Source organism: Xiphias gladius, chromosome 5, assembly GCF_016859285.1.
Source record: "Xiphias gladius isolate SHS-SW01 ecotype Sanya breed wild chromosome 5, ASM1685928v1, whole genome shotgun sequence".
NCBI lineage: Eukaryota > Metazoa > Chordata > Actinopteri > Istiophoriformes > Xiphiidae > Xiphias > Xiphias gladius.
In genome coordinates, this window is record NC_053404.1 from 2,967,178 (window position 1) to 2,987,614 (window position 20,437).

The 20,437-nt window shown below is 40.9% G+C and overlaps 2 protein-coding genes and 1 long non-coding RNA gene across 9 annotated transcripts in view; 2 read left to right on the forward strand and 1 right to left on the reverse strand.

Moving 5' to 3' along the window:
• Nucleotides 1–3,205, forward strand: part of itgb1a (integrin, beta 1a) — a 27,807-nt gene extending 24,602 nt beyond the window's left edge. For 6 of the 7 annotated variants that reach the window (XM_040127186.1, XM_040127185.1, XM_040127183.1 and 3 more), the window contains exons 15-17: nt 63–229; nt 1,347–1,424; nt 1,925–1,941. In XM_040127186.1, coding sequence (XP_039983120.1) covers nt 63–229; nt 1,347–1,424 — 245 coding nt within the window. In that variant the 3' untranslated portion in view covers nt 1,925–1,941. Of the gene's footprint in view, nt 1–62; nt 230–1,346; nt 1,425–1,924 lie in introns of all 7 variants that reach the window. The other variant, XM_040127182.1, reaches the window with a different exon arrangement.
• LOC120789963 lies at nt 3,119–3,608 on the reverse strand. The gene is made up of 2 exons (XR_005707483.1): nt 3,484–3,608; nt 3,119–3,303 (listed from the first exon to the last, which is right to left on the reverse strand). It is a non-coding gene; the product is annotated as an uncharacterized LOC120789963 (long non-coding RNA).
• Nucleotides 3,609–4,028: 420 nt separating this feature from the next.
• rab18a (RAB18A, member RAS oncogene family) lies at nt 4,029–19,057 on the forward strand. Its single transcript, XM_040127188.1, has 7 exons — nt 4,029–4,275; nt 6,550–6,605; nt 10,094–10,155; nt 10,447–10,519; nt 15,645–15,763; nt 16,246–16,312; nt 17,059–19,057. The coding sequence occupies exons 1-7, from the start codon at nt 4,208–4,210 to the stop codon at nt 17,226–17,228; spliced, it is 615 nt and encodes a 204-aa protein (XP_039983122.1). The 5' UTR covers nt 4,029–4,207; the 3' UTR covers nt 17,229–19,057.
• The last annotated feature ends 1,380 nt before the right edge of the window (nt 19,058–20,437 follow it).

Here is a 20,437-nt window from a genome sequence, read left to right on the forward strand (position 1 = left end):
GTTATTTTTACACTGTTATTTTAAGCTGCCTAAACACTCCGCTGCACCCTGGTGTGTTTCAGACTGCCCCGCCGGTCCCGACATCATCCCAATCGTAGCAGGTGTGGTGGCTGGCATTGTCCTGATTGGCTTAGCCCTGCTGCTTATCTGGAAGCTGCTGATGATCATTCATGACAGGAGGGAGTTCGCCAAGTTTGAGAAGGAGAAGATGAATGCCAAATGGGATACGGTAAGTGCCTTGAACCGTAACCAACCCTGTGAAAGATGAGCACGATAAATATTTCTGATTTTTTTTGGCTGAGGTTTGGTTGAGTAATTTAAATGTGGAAAACAGGTGTTGTCTGGCTGATCGGTAAAGCCAGAAAAATTAACTAGTGAAGATCATTTGTTGTTCTTAGCAGCAGATGAGATTCCCAGATTGCTGATATCATTACAAAGTGTCTCGCTTGCATTCTCTACAGTCTGAACAGCTGCCGAAACAGTGTGAATCTGTTTCTTTTGAACGATGCTCAAAATAAAAGGGTAAAATGTCAGAGACTCTGTGGACTTTTTAGGGAATGTTATGCACTCTGAGCATAGCTGTGTTTTTTCTGAGGAGTGGCCACGGCTCCTCCCCTCCATGCTTCTTCCCTTCTGTCGCATCAGCAGCCAACATCAATATGACGGAAAGCTGGAGGTCAGCATAACTTTACGTGCGGTGACAGGCCTCCACCTAGTGGTGGTACTGTGTCAGGCCCGCAGTGTACGCGGGTTCGATGGCGCAGATGTTCCTGATTTAGCGCCGCACTCGCTCAGCACGTTGGAGCCTTTCTTATTACTGCGGGCAGGGCGGCCTGTGGCTCCGGATCCTTGTAATTTTCCGCAAAATAATAAGAAAATGACACAACTCGAGTGTTGGTGATGCAAAGCGAAGGCTGGGCGTCCTCTCACGGGCTTATCTGAACATGTCTGTGCCCAGAGGTCCATTGTCATGTACTCCGTCCATGAGGGCTCCTAGTCGAAACAGACAAAGCTAAACGAAGCATTTTGCTGATTTAAAAATAGTTAAGTTAATAAACAGCCCCATACATACCACCTGTGAAAGCTTCCTTAGGCCGTTGATGGACATATGATGAGCAGATAGAGATAAATTGATTAAAACGTTTTATTTTACTATTTTGTTTTCCTCGTCTCTTTGCCTCTGTGTCTCACATTGTCTCTCCTCCACCGTCTCCCACCATTACTTTTTTATTTGTGATCTATTTTTATTTTTTTCCTTTTATTCTCCCTTTTTCTTTACTGTTTTTTCTGTGCTGCTGTTCTTTTTCCCTGCTGAACTCTGTCCTGTGCTCACTGTCTACCTGTAGCAAGACAACCCCATATACAAGAGTCCTATCAATCAGTTCCAGAACCCAAACTATGGACGTAAAGCTGCTGTCCTTTAAGTTTGTATTTCTTTTCCTTTCCACTTGATTTTGCTGCATGCGATTCCTTGCTTCCACTCAGTTTCGGTTTCTCTATTTTCTTCATTACACCTGTCAAAGTTTAGTTGAACACTAAGAAGAGTAATACTGCCTCCATAGTTTGAACAAAACTGCATGAGTGTGCACAAAACCTGTTTGGTGTTTGAAGATATAAAATTTCCTCAGGCTACATATCCAAAAAGCTTGTCTGGTAAGTAATATATATTAATGAATATGTGGCCTAATTTTGGGTGTTTTATCACAAAGGCATGTCTGTGTGCTGAGCGTGATCTAAACGAATGGCAGCAAATAGTTGCAGCGCGTAAAATGTTCTCTTCCCGTTTCTAATGGTAACCCACTCTTCCTGTGTGATTTGGTGAGGCTTTCAGAAAAACCGGCCGCGAACCAAAGAAGCCACACTGTCTGTTTTTGAGTTATAATAACGTGAATGTAACTGGTGGCTGTTAATGTTTGCTTTCCAGGGTGAAAATCCCATCTACAAAAGCGCTGTGACGACTGTGGTCAATCCCAAATATGAAGGAAAATGATGACACCATTGCTTTCAATGCACTCTGCTGTCAAGTATTTGCTGTCTGCAGTATTCAGTTTGTTTGGATTCTGAGGGGAACTTGTGGTGGAATTTATGTCATTTTATCATTATAATGTACCGTTCAGCCACTGCATCTGTATTTTTACTAACACTTATGATTTATCTGCATTTGTTTGTATTTTAGATGTACAATATACAATATGTGTATATACTTTTAAGTTGCATATCTGCAGAAGCTGATGAAATGATGATGTTTCTATCCTGTCACAGGACTTTTTTTTTTTTTTTTTTTCCTCTCACAGTGTGGACATTATGGGCATAGAATATATGTAAAAGAATTTCTCAGCTTCCGTCTCTCTGTCGGTCCGTCCCTTCTCTCATCTGTCTCTGTGCACTGACTTTCCGTGTGTTTCTGTGTGTTCCAGACAGGACCTAAGTTTAATATGTAAATTGTCAGCCATAGCTGTGTGTGTGTGTGTGTGTGTGTGTGTGTGTGTATATAGAAAACAACTGCAAAAGAAAATACTGAATAATATTTAGCGTTCAAATTAGATCGGACAGTAATGTTGAATCACAATAAATTCTGCAGTGGTTAATAGTTGTAAATGTAGTTTTAAACTGCAGCTTAGAAACACCCAATGTTTAAAATTGAATGGACTCTTACTGAGTACTGTTGTCTGTCTTGAAGGACTAAATACACAAGATGAATATTAATATCCGCTATGGTTATTTGTATTGTTGATATACTATCACAAAGGGATTGTATACCACTTGTTAAAATTATGAAACTGTGGCGATGTCGAACAATCAGAGGATTTGTGTCGTTAGAAGTCGCGATCACCTAATGAGTTATCGATGTATTGCTAACTGCAGTAACTTTATTACTCACTCTCAGGTCCTTTCCTGTGTTTTTGTCAAGTATGCCAAAAATACGTTTTGTGTCAGCTTGCTCAGCGAACTGGTGAACTTGTTTGTGTGAGCCAGTTTTTGGTTACCTACATTTTTGTTTTGTTTTTTTTGGTTTTTTAGACTGTAAGAAGGAATCAAGAGTATGTCACATGAATCACCTCTGAAATGCTTTCACACCCTGATGCCTCCGAAGTAAAACACATCAGCCTTCGCGGTATTGTTCTTAAAGTGCCTTTTATTTCAATACCGTGTTCTCTCTCCGTGCTGTTTATGAGTTATTTATTAAATAAAGTACAAAAACTGTGTGGGTCTCCCTGTGTGGCTTAAAAAAAACATGATTGTGTTCCAAAAAATTCAGGACACAGGCATGCTCCGGCGTTTTGAAGATCATCTCTGCTGAACCTGGGGAGCAGTGGGATAAAATTACCAATGAGTACATACGCAATTCAAGTATAGTCAGCTACAGTACAAAGATATATTCTTCGTGCGGTGCTTATTTCTACTCGAACATGTGGGGCGTAATGCCCGTTAGATATCCTGTCATGGTCTGGAAACGTGGATGGTCCCAAGTGCTTCTCCTACCCAGGCGTCCGTTGATAGGGTTGGTTCAGGAGGACCGAGTATTGAGCTGTACTGAGCTTGGGGGGAAATCCTGTTCAAAGACACGTTTAGTCCATCCAGTGAGGAGGTTGCCCCATTACACTTAAGTTTACCTGATAACAGAAAAAAAAAAAAAAATACATCATCATATTGTATTGGGGGAACCTGGATTCCAAGCACTGGGCCTTTTAAATTAATATTTCAGAGATAATAAACAGAAGGATGAAAACCCATTACCTTTACGAGACTTAAGCAATAATAGTCCTGTTTTTGTCTTAGCATTAATTAAAAATCATTAAGCACTGAAATTATGGAACAGTTCATAACAGTAATAACCCAGATTTATTAGAATAAACAATAAAATGCATCTTAAAATGGACATATCGCACCGATGCGATTAAACATCAGTAGATCAGGGAGAAACACGCGTTGGACTCACACCCTGGCTCTGTGTACAACACGACCCCCACACGCTGCAACCGCGTCTGCTCCGTCATGTAACGGTAAAAAATGAGCTCGTCAGAGGTCCCGGCACCGGATGTACCAAGAAGTCGTACCGGATGCGCTTGTGGTGGGGCTTCCTGCCGAGACGATGAGAGAGCGTCTCCGCCGCCAGCTGTAAACGGGGAACGGCAGCTGCCCTGGGACGCGTCGTTTCGGACAGGCCGTGGTTGAGCAACGCAGCTCGCCGCGACGGGGGGGAAAAATGGAGGAGGACATACTGACGACGCTGAAGATACTGATAATAGGAGAAAGTGGTGTCGGGAAGTCCAGGTAGGCTGAAGGGCATCGCCGAGAAAATGATGTCGTGGCTCGGCGCTAACGTTGGCTAGCTGCCGTTAGCCCAAGCGGCCGACCAAGTAATGTGAGGTTAAAAGAAAATGCGGCGCTTTAAAATGAGGTGGGCGGCCCGGCCCCGGTCGCCCGCTTCCCTTGATGGCAAACCTGCCGTTTTGCGCGGCTGTCATCGGTCAAAAAATAAGGCTTGCGGTGCGCCGGCCGCCCAGCAAACCTCGGGTCGCCGTGTGTGAGACATCGTCTCGGTTCGAGTGGGACACGGTTTCGCCTCGGCCTACAAAGATATGACGAGAAGAGAGAGTCGCTGTTTGTTTGGTGTTTTTTTTAAGATAATTTAATGCCCAGTCACTGTTTTGTAATCCTATTTACCGTATCGGTGGCGGTAGCGTCGCCCAGATCAAGCGGGTCACACAGCCCTTATGAACAGCAGATTATCTACATCCGATGGCTTAAATGTAAGAGCTTCGTGCTCAAGTACGCCGGTGCCCTGCAGAAGGACCCTAAAGGGCTTTATGGCTTTCACCACTCGGTTGATTTGGCCCGTTACGTGGCAGTCAGACGCCCTCGTTAGCAGCCTGATATTCAAGGCAGGGTGCAATGTCTTGGCCAACATTAGCCTGGCAGTTTGCGCCGTGGAGAGAGCCAACGGTGAGCCCGGTCTGGTCGCCGCGACTGCGGTCTAGCCTGCGTGAAAGAATCCCGAGAGCCGGCCTGGGCCATCAACCGTCACATCGCAAAAACCACGGCACCGAGCACAGCATCGTGCCTCCCGGAGCCAAAGCACGGGTACGCGGATAACGAGCTGCTCGGAGCTGTGGTGTGAGCCTCTTGACAAGTGAACCGTGGAGCCCCCAAAAAAAAAAAAAAAAAAATCATCCTTCGGTCCAGACTGACGACCGAGCATGAGGTTCCTCAGATAACAAGCCGCAGCAGGAACCATTAAAGGATATAGGCCTTTTGGTAAAGTGAATTCCAAGACCAGCATCTTCAACAGGATCGGCGGAGGGGGGCATGTGTAAGGGACATGGGATCATTTTGGATCAGCTAATCATTTGCCCAGAATGTTGTAAATAATCTCAAACGTTTGCACTAATTCTACTGTGCTAATTTGTATTAGCAATTATAGCTCTTGTCAGTTCTTTCTTCCTTTATTTACTTTCTTTTTATCTTTTTTTTTAAATCCTACTTAATTTATTGATTGTAACAAAGTACTGTAATTTTCATTTTGGGCATGTGCCTGTTTTTAGTGTATGCATTTCATTTCCCATCACATTTTAGCCAGTAGTGCTGGTGCTCAGCTTACTGTGATGCTCTGTAGTGGATGTGCACGAAGAGGGACTTGAGTTTATGTCAACGCCATAACTCAGCCAAGGTTTGCTTATATTTCCAGAAAAACAGACGAGTTTGCTTCCGGCCATACTGTACGCTGCCTGCTAGTATATCATTCAGGCCAAGGGCATTCTTTCCAGAAAGCAGTTTTGTATTATTCTTCTTCTTATTATTAAATAGTCTGTTGCTTAATACAGTAAACTAACTCAGACAACGTTTTGTTTTTCGAATGACATGGTTTGAATCTTCCTGATCCGTGTTGTGCTGTTGTCAAATAGGTACACGGACTGGACCAATTTTTGAATAGCGTACAGATATTTAATCTGTTTCCTTGCAAATTGTAGAGGCCTCCAGATCATCAAGGATATTTGTGACTGGCCAGGAATACACAGTTTCATTTTACATGAACAAAGGGCTTACACAGAATACATTTCTACCTCGGCCGTCTCCAAGCACAGCTCATGGCCTATATGGACCTCAAAAAATAAACACTCCTTGCTCCAGTATCCCCTCTGAGGGGCCCATGAAGGAAAATAAGAGAAATTATGCCTGGGTCAAGGGAAAAGAGCAAAGTTATCCCCGTCATCAGCGCCATGATTAAGGCCTTTGCACTTGATTAGTCATACTTAAGAAATGAACCTTGTCCTGCAGACTACAATCAAGTGGTGATATCATCCGGAGCTTGTGTGTGTAATGCAAGCGAAAGGCAAATCGATCAATAGAAAGAGATACAGATACAGGATTAGATGCGTGTGGTGACACAGCACAAGTTATGTGAGCCAGGCGAATGGAGACCTGATCCCAGAGCAAAAACTTTCTCACCTTGTATTGAATAGAATTACTGGAAAAAGCCATTCTGCTGTGTTTTTTAGTGATTACTAACGGGTCCTAATCTGCTTGTTTCCTTCCTCCTGTCAACAGCCTCCTCTTAAGATTCACAGATGACACATTTGACCCGGAACAGGCAGCAACAATCGGTGAGTAACATATCTGAGCTCAGCCGATGGAAAAAGTAAAATAAAAATAAGCATTTACAAACACAAGAAGGGGGAATATTAGAAACACATTCTAGTTTGATGCAGTGTCCTACAACAACACCATTAACCATGACCTCAGTAATAAACACATCGATGAACACCCCTTTTCACAAGAACTGGCCATTACAAGCTTCATAAAGGTAAAGTACGTGGCAGAGCTGTCGTGCCGGAATGCATTAGATTGTATAGGAGTACCTAATAAGGTTGCCAGGGAGTGTGCATTCGTGAAAAAATATATTTTACCATAGTAAAGTACATCGTAAATGTTGTACACAATAATAGGTCAGAACTTCCCTGGAGCTCTGTTAATATTAGCCTAGTTTTTCACGGAAGTTGAATAAGCCAGCAGTCAGACCGCACAACAAATGCCAGTGCCATTAAAACTCTTCAACTCCAATTCTTTCTGCCTTTCAGAAGCCTTAAACATGAATGTATTGCCTATTCACTTTGTTGGGATAACAAAATACAATTTAACAATGAAGAAATATTTAATTTCAATTATATCCTTAAAGATTTGTGATGCTTTATATAAACATGTAGAATTTAGGTTAGAAAAAAGTTGTGATAAAATGCATTTTATCAGACTCGGGCGAAAGAATTACTTAATTGCGTAACAACATTTGCTCGAAGTAATTTTTGCTCAGGTGAGGTGTCTCACTACGTAAAGGTCAAGGGTCAACACCTAGAGTGGAGGTAGTTTGCGAAAGCACCATAACCGACAGGTAACACAGGCAACCGTTTAGTGAAGTCTGTGCAGCCTCTGCATCCATTAAGGAGAAAGGGACACGACCAGACTTCCATGGGTACAAGTTGCTTGGGTTGCCATAACCACACAAAGGGAGTGTGGTGACAGCTCACGTTGATCAGACACATCAGAGCTTTGGATGTGGTGACCGATAGTGAGATACCCCTTTCGGCGGTCCATGTGGGAGCCTCACCAAACGGTTTGGCAGAACACCAGCCTTCTGCTGTGACTAAAAGGGCTAAATGGCAGTGGAAGTTCATTATGTCTGTCAGAATATTTGTCCTGTCCACTACATTGTCTGTCTGGAGTTTTTAAGAACTATTAACAACTGCCTTAGACCACAATGGCTACCTCATGCAGTCAAGTGGATATAAACCGTTGTTTATTCTGCTTCCTAGTCTGGAGGCCCTGCTGAGGCTGCTGGCAAATACCGTAGATTGCACTGAACAACAAATCCACATAATGACAAAACCCTTGTTAGCTGCTCCAGGACCAGAACTGGCTCAATCACCACACTCGCCGCTTTTGTTTATTAAACACACAGTATTTATTTATTTATTGCAAATATTTTAAAACAGAAATTAAAAGTCAACCTTTTTTTTCCTTTTAATAGTGGGATCATAGTCAAGTTGAGGTCACAGAACAGAACTGTTGCGTGTTAGGATGTAAGCTAGAAGGTATGAGCACTTGGCAGGCTGAAAGTAAAGGTCCCCACAATACCACACACTCTCAGCCTCGAACCTATTTGATGTATTTTAAACTTAATGCCGAGTGTGGAAAAAGAAAAACCCTACAGAAGACCAGACAATCCGTCTTATCTGCTGAAATGGTGAATTTAGTGGTAGATTATTTTTGTGGAGGTTTTTCCAATTTCTGGTGGATCTGCAAATAATGTCAGCTTCTTTTAATTGTATAAATCATTTGATGCACCTAGGACGCACCTGCTATATAAAACATTCAGCAGCTCAAGATTCATCTGTCTTGTCTCTTGATGAGTTTGGAGTTTCTCCCCTAGGTAATGCAATTTTTTTTTTTTTTTTTTTTTTTGGAAAAGCTTGTAGCTCACAATGTTGTCTTTGTTAAAACAACCCAAAGCAAGGATTCCAAGAGGCTGATACAGTAAAAACATATTTTTTGTCAAGGTCAAGGCATGGATCGCTACTGTTTTACTTGGCCAGCTGCAGTTCTTTGCCAAACAGATGTCTTCATTCGACGTCCTAATCGCCTCCCTCGCTGACTCAAGTCTCCTCAAGATCAGGCAGAAATCACTTTTGATCCAGTATCACTCAATCTCAGTTCAAGTATTTTCATCCTCGCCTAAAGCAGTTCATCTGAGGTTGTATGTCGTGCTGTGAGTAGAGCTTTTCTCAGTACATTGTCACATTAGCACATATAATGTTGGCCAAAAGGTATTAGTTAGGCAAGAATTCATCAGTGTAAGCCCAGTCATCTCTTTAGAATCATCCGAACGAGGCTAAACACAATCAGCCGACCAGTGAACAGCTGTCATGACACTGGCATCGATGAATTTAGAGCTTAGTTGCTTCTAGGTACACTCATTAATAAAGGTGAAAGACGGACAATAGAGGATAACCCTGACTCACCAAGTCAACTGCCGACAGCTGCTCTTATTATTTTGAATATACCAGGATGTGTTGTGATGCTGTCAGTGTATTTATATGACAGGAAAGGGGGCTGTTTTGAGGTCCACCATGAATGAGTTGGCCTGCACAGATCAGCCCAGCCTTAACTTCAAGTGGGAGTGGCATCTTGTTGTGTTGTGATATTACAAACAGATGCTTTACTGTATGTTTCCTGGGAAGAATTTGTAGTAAATTAAAGCAAGAGATACAGGTCCAGGTTCAGGGAAATGTTTAGTGTAAACTCCTCTCCACATGCATCTGGCAACAGTATCTGAGCAGCCCTGCAGGACTTGAAGAAGAGCCAGTTGTTGTGATCGACTGTGTGAACAGACCGTATATTAGTGTGTGAGTGTGTGTGGTACACACACTGTGGGTCATATATCCTCGGCTTGTCTTTGTGTCCCTTTTCTCCTCCTCTGTTTTGCCTCCGAACTGAACTCCCCTCCCCAGTCCCAGCTGTAAAACCAAGCTCGTCACAAGTGTACATTTCCCTGGTAAATCTGTCAGTGGATGCTACAACTCGGGCCAATTTGTCATCCAGACACTGCACGCTCTGCTCACTAAGACACAAAGGCAATAGAGGAGATTTACTTACACTGTTATTTTCATGTAAATGTCTGTTCCTTTGGGACCTGGCGGGGATTTTAGGGTTGAATCATTGCTGCCTCAGCCATTGCACAGGTGGTGTAATTTTTATTTATTTAATTGAATTGAATTTAACTTATTTATTTATTGCATACACATCTGTATTGGTTTCAGTTTAGGGCATTATACCACCCCATCCTTTTATGGTTGATATGAATACACGCTCACACCATAATTTAAATCTGAAGAGTCTGACTAGCTGGGGTTAACAGAAGTTCAGAGACATTGTGTGGTATGCATGTTTTGACAATTTAATCATTGATAATCATAGTCCGTCACCCTGATAATATTCTCGGCGGTAATTGGACAGACCTGTAAGAGTCATCGTATTGGTACTGGAGCAGGATGAGGTCATCACGAAGGTATGAGCCATTGACTGTCTTTTCATTGTCTAGGTGTCGACTTTAAAGTGAAGACTATTTCTGTGGACGGTAACAAGGCAAAGTTGGCCATATGGGTAAGTGTCAAACTCTGTGGTGATTAAAGTACCACAATAGCAACAAACATGTGGCTTTTGTCTGTCAGAGCAGAGATTAATCATCTAACTCCTCCATGACTACCGTCTGACTCTTCTCTCAAGTCCCCAGAAGATGGCGCTTTTGTAACACCACTTCTGCTTTCATGCTTCTTGAGGGACACAGAGGAGTCAAACTTGTTAATGTCCGTCTGCCCTGGTTTTTCCTCTGTTTGAGCCACCAGTTATTCTTGTGAGCGTGTCTAGTAGTACCGAGCTGGTTGTGTTTTGCAGGACACAGCAGGACAGGAGCGCTTCCGGACCCTGACGCCTAGTTACTACCGTGGTGCCCAGGGAGTCATCTTGGGTAAGCCAAGCTGTTGACGCCATCACCACTGTGTGTGTGTGTGTGTTTGTTTTTGTTTTTGTGTGTACGTGTGTGTGTGTTTGTTCTATAGTTGTGTGGACACATTTTGGTTCAAAACAATTGTTGTGAAGAATTTTGGGTCAGTCCTCACAACTTTAAAGGGCTGTTTGAGGGTTAAGATTCGGTTTTAGTGTTCAGGTTCGAATTAAGTTTGGCTTAGGGGACTGAAATCGTTTTGTACGCGCAGGTCTTACTCTTGATGATAGTTACTCTATTGTTTAGGGAAGAGTCCCAAATATATTTTTTTGGTGAACCAAAAAGATAGACATTTAAGTTTAATAAGGTTTGGAATTTGATTCTAATTAGACCCAGACACGCTGATTATTGCAGCCATCATTCTCAGAGAAGTTAAAGTTAGGAATCGGGTCTAGGAAATGGTTAGAATGGGATCCAAAAAATCTAATTATTAGCAATACCGAAGAGATTTAGGGTTAGAAAAGGCATCTAGGGGCCAGTTAGGGTTAGGTAACTAACCACTAGTAGTTCCCAACTCCAAAGAGGTTAAGGTTAGGGTTATGGTTAGATAAGTAACCCCTAGTCATTCTCAACCCCAAAAAAGTTAGGGTTAGGAAAGAAGTTGCGATTAGGTTTTAAAGTTATGGTTGTAAATCGAATATTCACAACAAGACAAAAACATACAACAAGCAAAAATACACTAACTGACCAGATAGATAAAAATAACTAAATTCAAAGTTGGCCTTAAAATCAGCGTACATGTCTTCCATTCCTTAAAATTTAGAGGATAGGGGGAACATTGTTGAATTCTCAGGGTTATAAAATAAGTATTAATGGAATAAACAAATAATAAAAATGGAAATCTAACATTTAGAGAAAAATTTAGAGGTAATTAAAATTATCATGAAGTTCAAAATCTAAATTAAGTGCTAATGACAAATTTAACACTCCACTCCATCAGATTCAGAGATTAGTGGAACTAACATTAAGTCAATATATCAACGCTCACATACATACGAACAAAACCCTGTTCAGCCAGACAGTAAATGATGACTGGATTAAGGACCAACCTTGACACTACTTCATATTGCTTCCACTCCTAAAAATTTAGAGGATGGTGGAACTATCAGTGGGTTTTTATTGCTATAAAAATATTTTTTATTTATAAATATTAATATCAAAGACTTCAAAAACAAACAGTACATTTGCAAATAATCCAAAGAATTTTATAAGATGAGGAAAAGAAGCCCTCTTAATGAAAACCATGCAGATTTTACCCTTTAATCTTAAAAGACTGGGGAAAGTACCCCACCCGAACAAACCTATCCTGGGAATAACTAGATTTTAAAAGTTTTCATTAAGACTCAAAGGGTTTGTAGAATGCCCATCCGTTATACTCTATGTTTTGCCGTTGAGTTATAGGCTGTTTTATGTCACTCTCTAGTCCCATATAAATGAGACCATCCATACCATGTTCCTTAAAATGATTATACAAAACTGTAGATTTATCATCTTTACGTAGGTTGTACATGTGTTGATACATTCCAGTCTGCAAGCTATTACCAGTTTCCCCTACATAAATCTTATCCTCACAAGTCCTCACAAATTGCCACATGAACTAGTATGTCTTTAAGATTTTTATTCCTTCTGTATGATGTGATCATTGTCAATTGTCCTAGAGCTGGAGTCTTATTTTGAGCCTCTCGAATGGTTGTTTCTAAAGCAGAATTCAGAAACGATAGTTTTTCGGGAAATTGTTACTACAAATGGAACCACAGGTGTTTCATTTTGTCCGGCTCCAAAGTCCACCGAAGTCTGAAACGTTAAATTTACTTCTCATTTTATCTGTCTAAGGAAACGAGCAGAAAAGAGAGTGCGAGTAGCCGCTTCTATGTCCGCACTACAAGTACAAATCCTATGGAAACTGATAAGTTGAGATTTAATCAAGCCCTTAAAGGTACGTCGAGGATGATAACTTGTTTTATGCAGAAAGGCATGCCTATCTGTATCTTTGAAGTACACCTTTGTGGCTAATTTTTTTTTAGAGACCCATAAAGTCTGAGAAGAAAACTTGTGTATCTAGGAATTCCACCTTAAATGGTTGGATATTATGCTTCAGATGTATCTTTGGATGGTGATCGTTTAATATGTTTATAAAACTTTCAAACTCAGTCAACAAATAGGGCCAAAAAGGCCAACAATGTCATCCACGTGCCTTAAGTACAAAGAGGTTAATTTGGGACACTTCAGAGAGGCTGACACTTTCCAGTCAGCAAGATAGATGTCAGCATATGATGGACAGTGTTTTCCTCCCAATGCACAGCCTGAAATTTGCAAGTAAAATTTTCCCTTAAACTCAAAGGTCATTTCTGACAAGAGTCAGTTTCAAGAGCTCTAGTATTATGTGGTCAGGATGGGAGGCATCTGGATACTTTCTGAAAGCTCATGCTACCACCTGTTATCCCGACTCCGTATCAATATTTGTGTACGGCTAGTCTTTAACTGTTGACAAGTGTTTCTAGGTCCGGAAATACTTGGGGGGAAAAAACATACATTTCTTGACATAACTGTCATGTTTATGAGATAAAAAATCTAAAAAATGGTCTATATACTCCGTTACACGATATGATTCTGACCCACAATCACTGACAGTTGGACAACCGCTAGGAACTTTGATTCAGGTGCTTAATGCATCCTAGGAAGCAAATAAAATAATCCTGCCGAGGGGAGTTTGGATCTGACAGATATGCCTGCTGTTTATCTGTAATGCCCGATTATCTGATGATTATCCTTCCACATATAACTGTGTTACTTCGGCTCTCACCACGAGCCAGACCCCTGAGTCTTCGGTTGGTATGAGCCAGGCAGAGGAAGGTAATAATGTCAGGTTTGGCTGCCAGTCAGATCAATGCCAGTCTCTCACTTTGGCGGATAACATGTTTATCTTAAATCTTCCTTAATAAGTTGTTGAATTGGATTGAGACTGATGTAGATTTAGGTTCCCACCATGATAGTTGTGCAAAAAGGGTTTGTTCCTGGTTCCTATTATAACCGAAATGGTCCAACAATTTCAAGTGTTGATGATATACAGTGTGGTCCAAAATTCTTAGACCCTCTCAGACTTTTCGACCCCGCTGTGCATGGAGGTCCCTTCTCAGTTTCAAACGACAAAGTCAGAGAATTTGTAAAGAACACAAATTTATGACATTACAGAATTGGGGAGTTACTGGAAAACATCACCCTTCACATGTTTAATTGTAAGAGCCGTTGTTGAAGAATGTGATAGGCAGTATCTTTAGTCCAATGGACTTTGAGTTAATTTCGAATTTATTTCTCTCCAACCTGTCGAGGTGATCATACCTCTCTCTAATTTTTATTAAACTCTTTTACAAGGAATTGTTGTTGTTGTGGCAGCAAATTTGAATAACGGATAAGCGGAACATAAATAGAAAATTTTGGAAATGTCGTAGTTTCAACTGTCATTAGTTGTTAGAGCTGTGTAAAACGAATTCGCAGTTTGCTCACGTAGACAGTTGTTAAGACTCACCGTCAAAATATCTTTATCTACTTGTGGGATCAGGCCTAGGTTTTTTTTTTTTTTTTGTCTGTTTGTTTGTGTTTGGTTTTTTTTTTTTAGCACTCTAGTTATATGGTAGAAAGTAGCACCAGGAAAGCCATCAACTTGTAATTCAGAGTCCATGAATAACAGAATTCTAGCCAGATTTGAATTTCCTATTATTATTATTATTATTATGGATTTTATCACTTTCAATGTCCAAACCTGAACTTTCCTATTTGTGGGAACATGATAAGCGACCTGATACCTGAGGAGGGCCACCCAGTGGATTCAAGTTGGAGAGGACTTCGGACTGGATAATACTCCTATCGTTTTGATTTTCAGGAGGGACACCCGTCATCATAGAATCTCCCTCCGTGGCAAGATGTTGCATGCTGTCATTGGGTTGGCCCAACGCCGGAGCTGCCGCCACAGTCACGATTTCTCCTGCCACCAACCCACCTAGAGAAAGATAGTGATAGTGTTACTAGATGGAATTGCCACATTTGTATAAACTGAAGTTACACTGTGGTGTAACTTCAGTTTCAAGTCAACAGCAGGTGCCAACATCTCACAGGCATTTATTTGTGACAGTTGGGGTAAGGGGCAAAGGAATGCATTACGTCAAGGAGTGTCCTCACAACTAACGTAAAACAATTATGTGTGGGTGTGCGTGTGTGTGTTTGCCCTTTTCACTTCAGAGTCAGGCCCCTGGTTGTAAAAAGAGATGGCTTTTCATCCTGTGACCCACGCACATGCTCTTGCCTGTCTCTCTGGAAGTTAGTTTATACCCTCCTCATATGGACATGCATGTACAGCATTTATGCGCGCACACACACACACACACACACACACACACACACACACACACACACACACACACACACACACACACACACACACACACACACACACAGGAACTTAGTTAAACCTCTAAAACAGACTTCCTCTGCAGCCGATGGTTTTTGACCACTCTAATGATATATAGAAACAGAAGGCGCCTTGCTATAGCACTGGGATTATGAGAGCTCCCTATGTTATACTTTCAGAAAACTTCAATACCTTTGGTTTTTTTCAGCCATGTGTTTTTAGTTAATACTGTATTATTTTAGTCATTTAAATGTCTTTTTTATCTATTCATGTTTTGTTTGTTTTTCAGAAGTTGAGATCATTCATGAGTAAATACCAAAAATATCAGGTCTCTGCTTTTCAGTTAAAATAGCAGGCAAATGTATTTTAAAATCAAAGGCCTGTTAGATTGAATTACTCTTGAAGAAAATGTTTTAAAGCTAACGATACCGTACAGTCTTTTTTTGTTACAGCCTGCATATTTCCGTCAGATAAACAGTACCATGATTACGATCATATAGTATTCCCCATTGTACCATATTGTCCTATTGCTTTATCATGTATTCAGAGGTGGAAAAAAATCCAGAAACAATGTCTGTTCCCCAGTCTGACTTTGGACCTACAGTATGGTCATCTTGTCAAGGAGAGAAGTAAAATGTAATTGACTTAATTCTTAGCATGTCCTGTTCATTTGGTTTTCCACAGTGTATGATGTCACGCGACGAGAAACCTTTACCAAGCTCGATAACTGGCTTAATGAGCTGGAGACGTACTGTACAAGGAATGACCTTGTGAAAATGCTGGTCGGAAACAAAATTGATAAGGTGAGTGGGTTTGTGTATGTAAAGAAGGTGTTTGTGTTCCCACTCAGGCTGACAAGGTTGTTTGATTAGATATCAGCAGCTCATCAGGATTTTTGAATTCATCTTGGGTTCCTTTTGCCTTGGCTCCAGCTGTTATGACCCAAGAAAGTTTGATCTACTTTCTTTACAGATTTTAAAATTGTTTTTTTTCATGTGTGTGTGCATGACTTGAGATGCAAAAAAAATAAATTGCCAGAAAAAAGTATCTTTATAATAAGGAGGGGGGGGAGTAGTCAGCCCCACTTTTATATTTCTGGCACCTCGTCCTTTACCAGGATACCAGGTGGGGATAAAAATGCCCATTAAGTAGAGCATTATGAATATATTGTGTCCTGTTCTTTGTCTTTGAAAATCACTTTTCCTCTCTGCCCTGTGAAGACCACAGTAGCTGACAGCTCCGCCCGGCAGACCTCAAATAAGCCATTACCTCTCTTTTGTTTTAGGAAAACCACGAGCTAGACAGGACCGAAGGGTTGAAGTTTGCAAGAAAACATTCCATGCTTTTTATAGGTAAGTCAGGAGGATTCCCTACTCTGCAAAGACCTGCTGGGCATGAGTTAGAGCAGACTGTTACACAGGCAAAACAGCTTTTGAAATAACTGTCTTACTCGCTGAGGAATGCTTGCATAGTTCTATTTATAAACCGGGCTTCATATATCATCTTCCATGAGCTCTCGTTTTTTTTCCCCTGTTCTTTTATTTTTCATATTTGACAGTAAAGGGCTATGTAAAATAGTTGAAATGACATGCACTTCAAGTTAGAATGAAAGGGATTTTCATTAAGTACTAAAAAATGTCATTCTAAAAGTGTTTGTTGAAATGGAAAGAGTTCACTCATATCTTTCCAAGGCATTTCTTAATATATTATTTCTGATTTGGCTTTTTAAATAAGATGTATTTCTTTATCCTATGGTTATTACTATTATGATGTTTCTGGACATCATCCTACTGTGGAGCGGGTGTTGACTATATCCCCTAATAACCTCCTGAGGTCCACTATTAGTGTCTGGAGGTGACATTCATTGCTGAAACATTTTCCACCCCTAGCTGCTGCCCAGCAGATGATGACATCAAGATGCAGACATTAACAGTTGTTGTATCTGTATGTCATCATCCTTTCTCCACCTTTTCCATCCTCCTTCCCCCCCTTGTTATTTCTCTTTGCCTGTTGTTTGTCTCGCTACTTTTTGCCTTTCTCTCTGTCTGCTCCTTCCCCTCCACCGCTTCATTTCTCCCCCTATACTCTGTGCTCCCAGAGGCAAGCGCTAAGACCAGGGATGGTGTTCAGTGCGCATTTGAGGAGCTGGTGGAGAAGATCATCCAGACTCCTGGCTTATGGCAGAGTGAGAACCACGGCCGAGGAGTCCAGCTCACTGACGAGGACGCAGGAGGTGGAACCTGCGGTGGCTACTGCTCTTTGGTCTAGACAACACACACATAAAGTACACATAAAGTACATAAACACATTCACACACAGACATGTTCAAACATACACGTGTGAATACCACACACAGTGTGACACACTCAAACACAAACATAAACACACACACATGAAAGAACAACCCCCCCCACCCCCAACCAACTGTGTGCTGTCCTGAGCTGAGCTCCTTACTCTGACACGAAGGCAGTGGAGGTCTGACTCTGCTGAGCTGTAAGGGTTCACCATCCACGCACACTACCTGTGTTCACACAGACGCTACTTTTTGCACACTTTCTAGTAACAACGCTGCGCTTAAATGCAAATGCAGCTCAGCCTTCCTCTTAATGGAATTTGAGTGAGTTGACTCTCCTCTGTTTTGTTTTGAGCTACAATTTTGTTCCGTTTTAGGACCTTGGTCAAAATTAGAACCATGTTTCAGCTTCTCAATATGCTTTGGGATTTACAGTTAAGTCCAAAACTCTAAACCAAAGTTTGTCAGGCAAATGGCTAAATCTCTGAAGCGTGATAATGAGAATAGATAAAACTTTTTGTGACCAAGGCTCTTTTCTTGTCTCCAGCATGCTTTTCGTTCTCAGAGCATCTTGCCTTAGCAATCACATCTGTATCAGTGCAGGGCTGGCTTTTCTCCAGTGTTTTTCTTTCCTCTGCTCTGTCCTGTGCTTGATCCCCCCCCCCCTCCCCAAAGCACAGACTGTATGAACATTATGCTGCTTATAGAGAATCTTATCAAGCCAACCAATCTTGTTTTCCATCTCACCACTCTCAGTCAAAGACTCAGATCATATGTCTCTGTTGTCCACACAACTGCCTCATTTCTTCAGAATATAATAGAGTTACCAAGTGTTTGGAATGACCTTTTACTACTTTTATTGACTTGGACTTCAAACCCTTGGTGTGTTTTGAAGAGTGCATAAATCAAAGAGATTTGCACCAGTGAGCTTTCCACTGGGTGCAGAAGAAGAGGGAAACCCTTTTAAAATTGCACGTCTTTTTTGTAACGAGTTGCTTTAATGGAGTGCAACCTACTGGCACTCCCTCACTCAGACAGATAATATAAGTAATACCACTAACACTGCTAAAGTCTCTCATATTGATTCCTTTAACTGTACAAAGAGAGACAAAAGAAAAGTGTTCAATATTAAACAGGGCAGTGAATCATAAGGGTGTTTCCACTGAATTTGGAAAATCAAAGGAGGAGTTGTGTGCTACACATTGCTAATGGATTTCACAGTACTCCTATCTCTGTGTTTGTATCTGAGAAGCAGTCATTAATGTACTGACCTCTGACCATATCCTTAGTATCTGAGTGCTGGTATATGGTCCGGGAAATTCTGGGAAATTTTAGTTCTGAGAGTTTGATGTTGTAACAGGGATAGTGAAAATGACATGGATAACAAGCATGTCTTATCACAGATTGGAATTTTTTTTTAATTTTTTTTATCTCTTTTTAATTGCATGGGAAATTCTGTGTGCCATTCTTTTGTGTTTGTTTGTCCATTGAATGACCTTCAGAGGCTGTTTACTATAAACACATTAACTTATATTTAGCTGAAAACTAAACATTGCATACAGGTTTACCATTTGAATTTAATGGTACAGTACACTAAGACAAAAGGAAGAAGGCTTTTACTTATTAAACTGGTATAGCTGTCTTTTTGTGTTCAGAAATATGTTAAAACGTGTAAGCTGTAAATTGTGTGTATTTTAGGAATTTGGTGGGATAATTCCTGTATCAGTTGTAAAGCTGAATGTATACATATTTCACTACAAACCGCCCTATGTATTAAACTAAATAAAATTCTTTTGTAAGTGAATGGAAGTGAAAATGTTGGTGTTAATGCAGACGCCAAGCTTTGTTGTGGAGCTGTTGACATCTTTTATTTGAATAGCTACATTGACCAATAATGAAGAATAAGTCTTTTCTACTAATGGCTTTAATGTCCAAGTCTTCGTAACAGATAACCAATAAGTCTCCTGCCATCATTTCCATGTTGGAAATGTCACTGTTAGGTGATGGGTTTTTCACTCAGGGCCCGTCACATTCCTCTGTCCTCAGAATAAAGACTTGTTTAAACAGTGTCCGAGGAACCCCCAGACCCCAGACGTGTGATCTATCTAAATCATCGTTTTGGCAGACTTCTCAGGAAACACCACCACAGTCATAACTCACTCTACCAGTGCTTTAACTGGGATGTGCATAATTCCTGGGCGATTATGAAAGGGTCGGGGCTGGCAGCCAGAGCGAGGACTCTTCCCTTGTAGCACATCCCTCATCTCTTGCCAAAGTCCAGGCAGCCGTCTGGAAATATGTCTCAGTCAAACAACAACGGAGGCATACAGAGTAATAATGCCTTCATGTGGTCCAACCATGTGCAGAGCTGTAGCATTGCTGTTTCCTCATGCCTACACTGGAAAACCATCAGCTACTCATAGGGCTGAGCTGACAGTTTTATATTTTTTGAAAATAATTTACAGAGTTGGTCGATTCACATTCCCTGTATTTTCATATCAAGAGGAGTAGGGCAGTGTGTAGTAGCCTTCCTCAGATCCCCATTTAGAAGGACTTCCCTGCTTTTTGACAACTGAACAAAGGTTGTCTGGTACACTAGAAATGTCAAGATTGTCATTAAATGCAGCATTGACTCTTATTAGGGCTGCAAAACTAAATTATTCTCATTTTCAGTTTATTGATTATTTTTCAGTCTATAAAATGTCCAAAAAATTGTGAAACATGCCTATCACGGGTTCCCCAAGGTGTTGTCTTCAAATTGCTTGATTTTTCCCAACCAACAGTCCCTAACCCGAAAGATATTCAATTTACAGTCATATAAAACAGAAAAGAAGGAAATCACATTTGAGAAGATGGAACCTTCAAATGGTTGACATTTTAGCTTGATAATTTTAGCTTGATAATGATAATTAATTATCGTTAACTGATAATGATTAATCAGTTTTCAAAATAGTTGCAGATTCATGTTTGTTTGATCAGTTAATCACCTAATCTCTTTAACTCTACATTAACTATGGCAAAAATAATTTAAAGTTCTTGACACGGACTTGTGTGTCTCGCTTCAACAAGTTGTGGCACTTATCTCTAGAAATGACTGAAACAAGTGAAATTAGACAGTGTTTCAGAAAATTAAAATGCAGAGAAATTGAGGCCAATCTGGATGTCCCAAAATAAATCTGTGGAG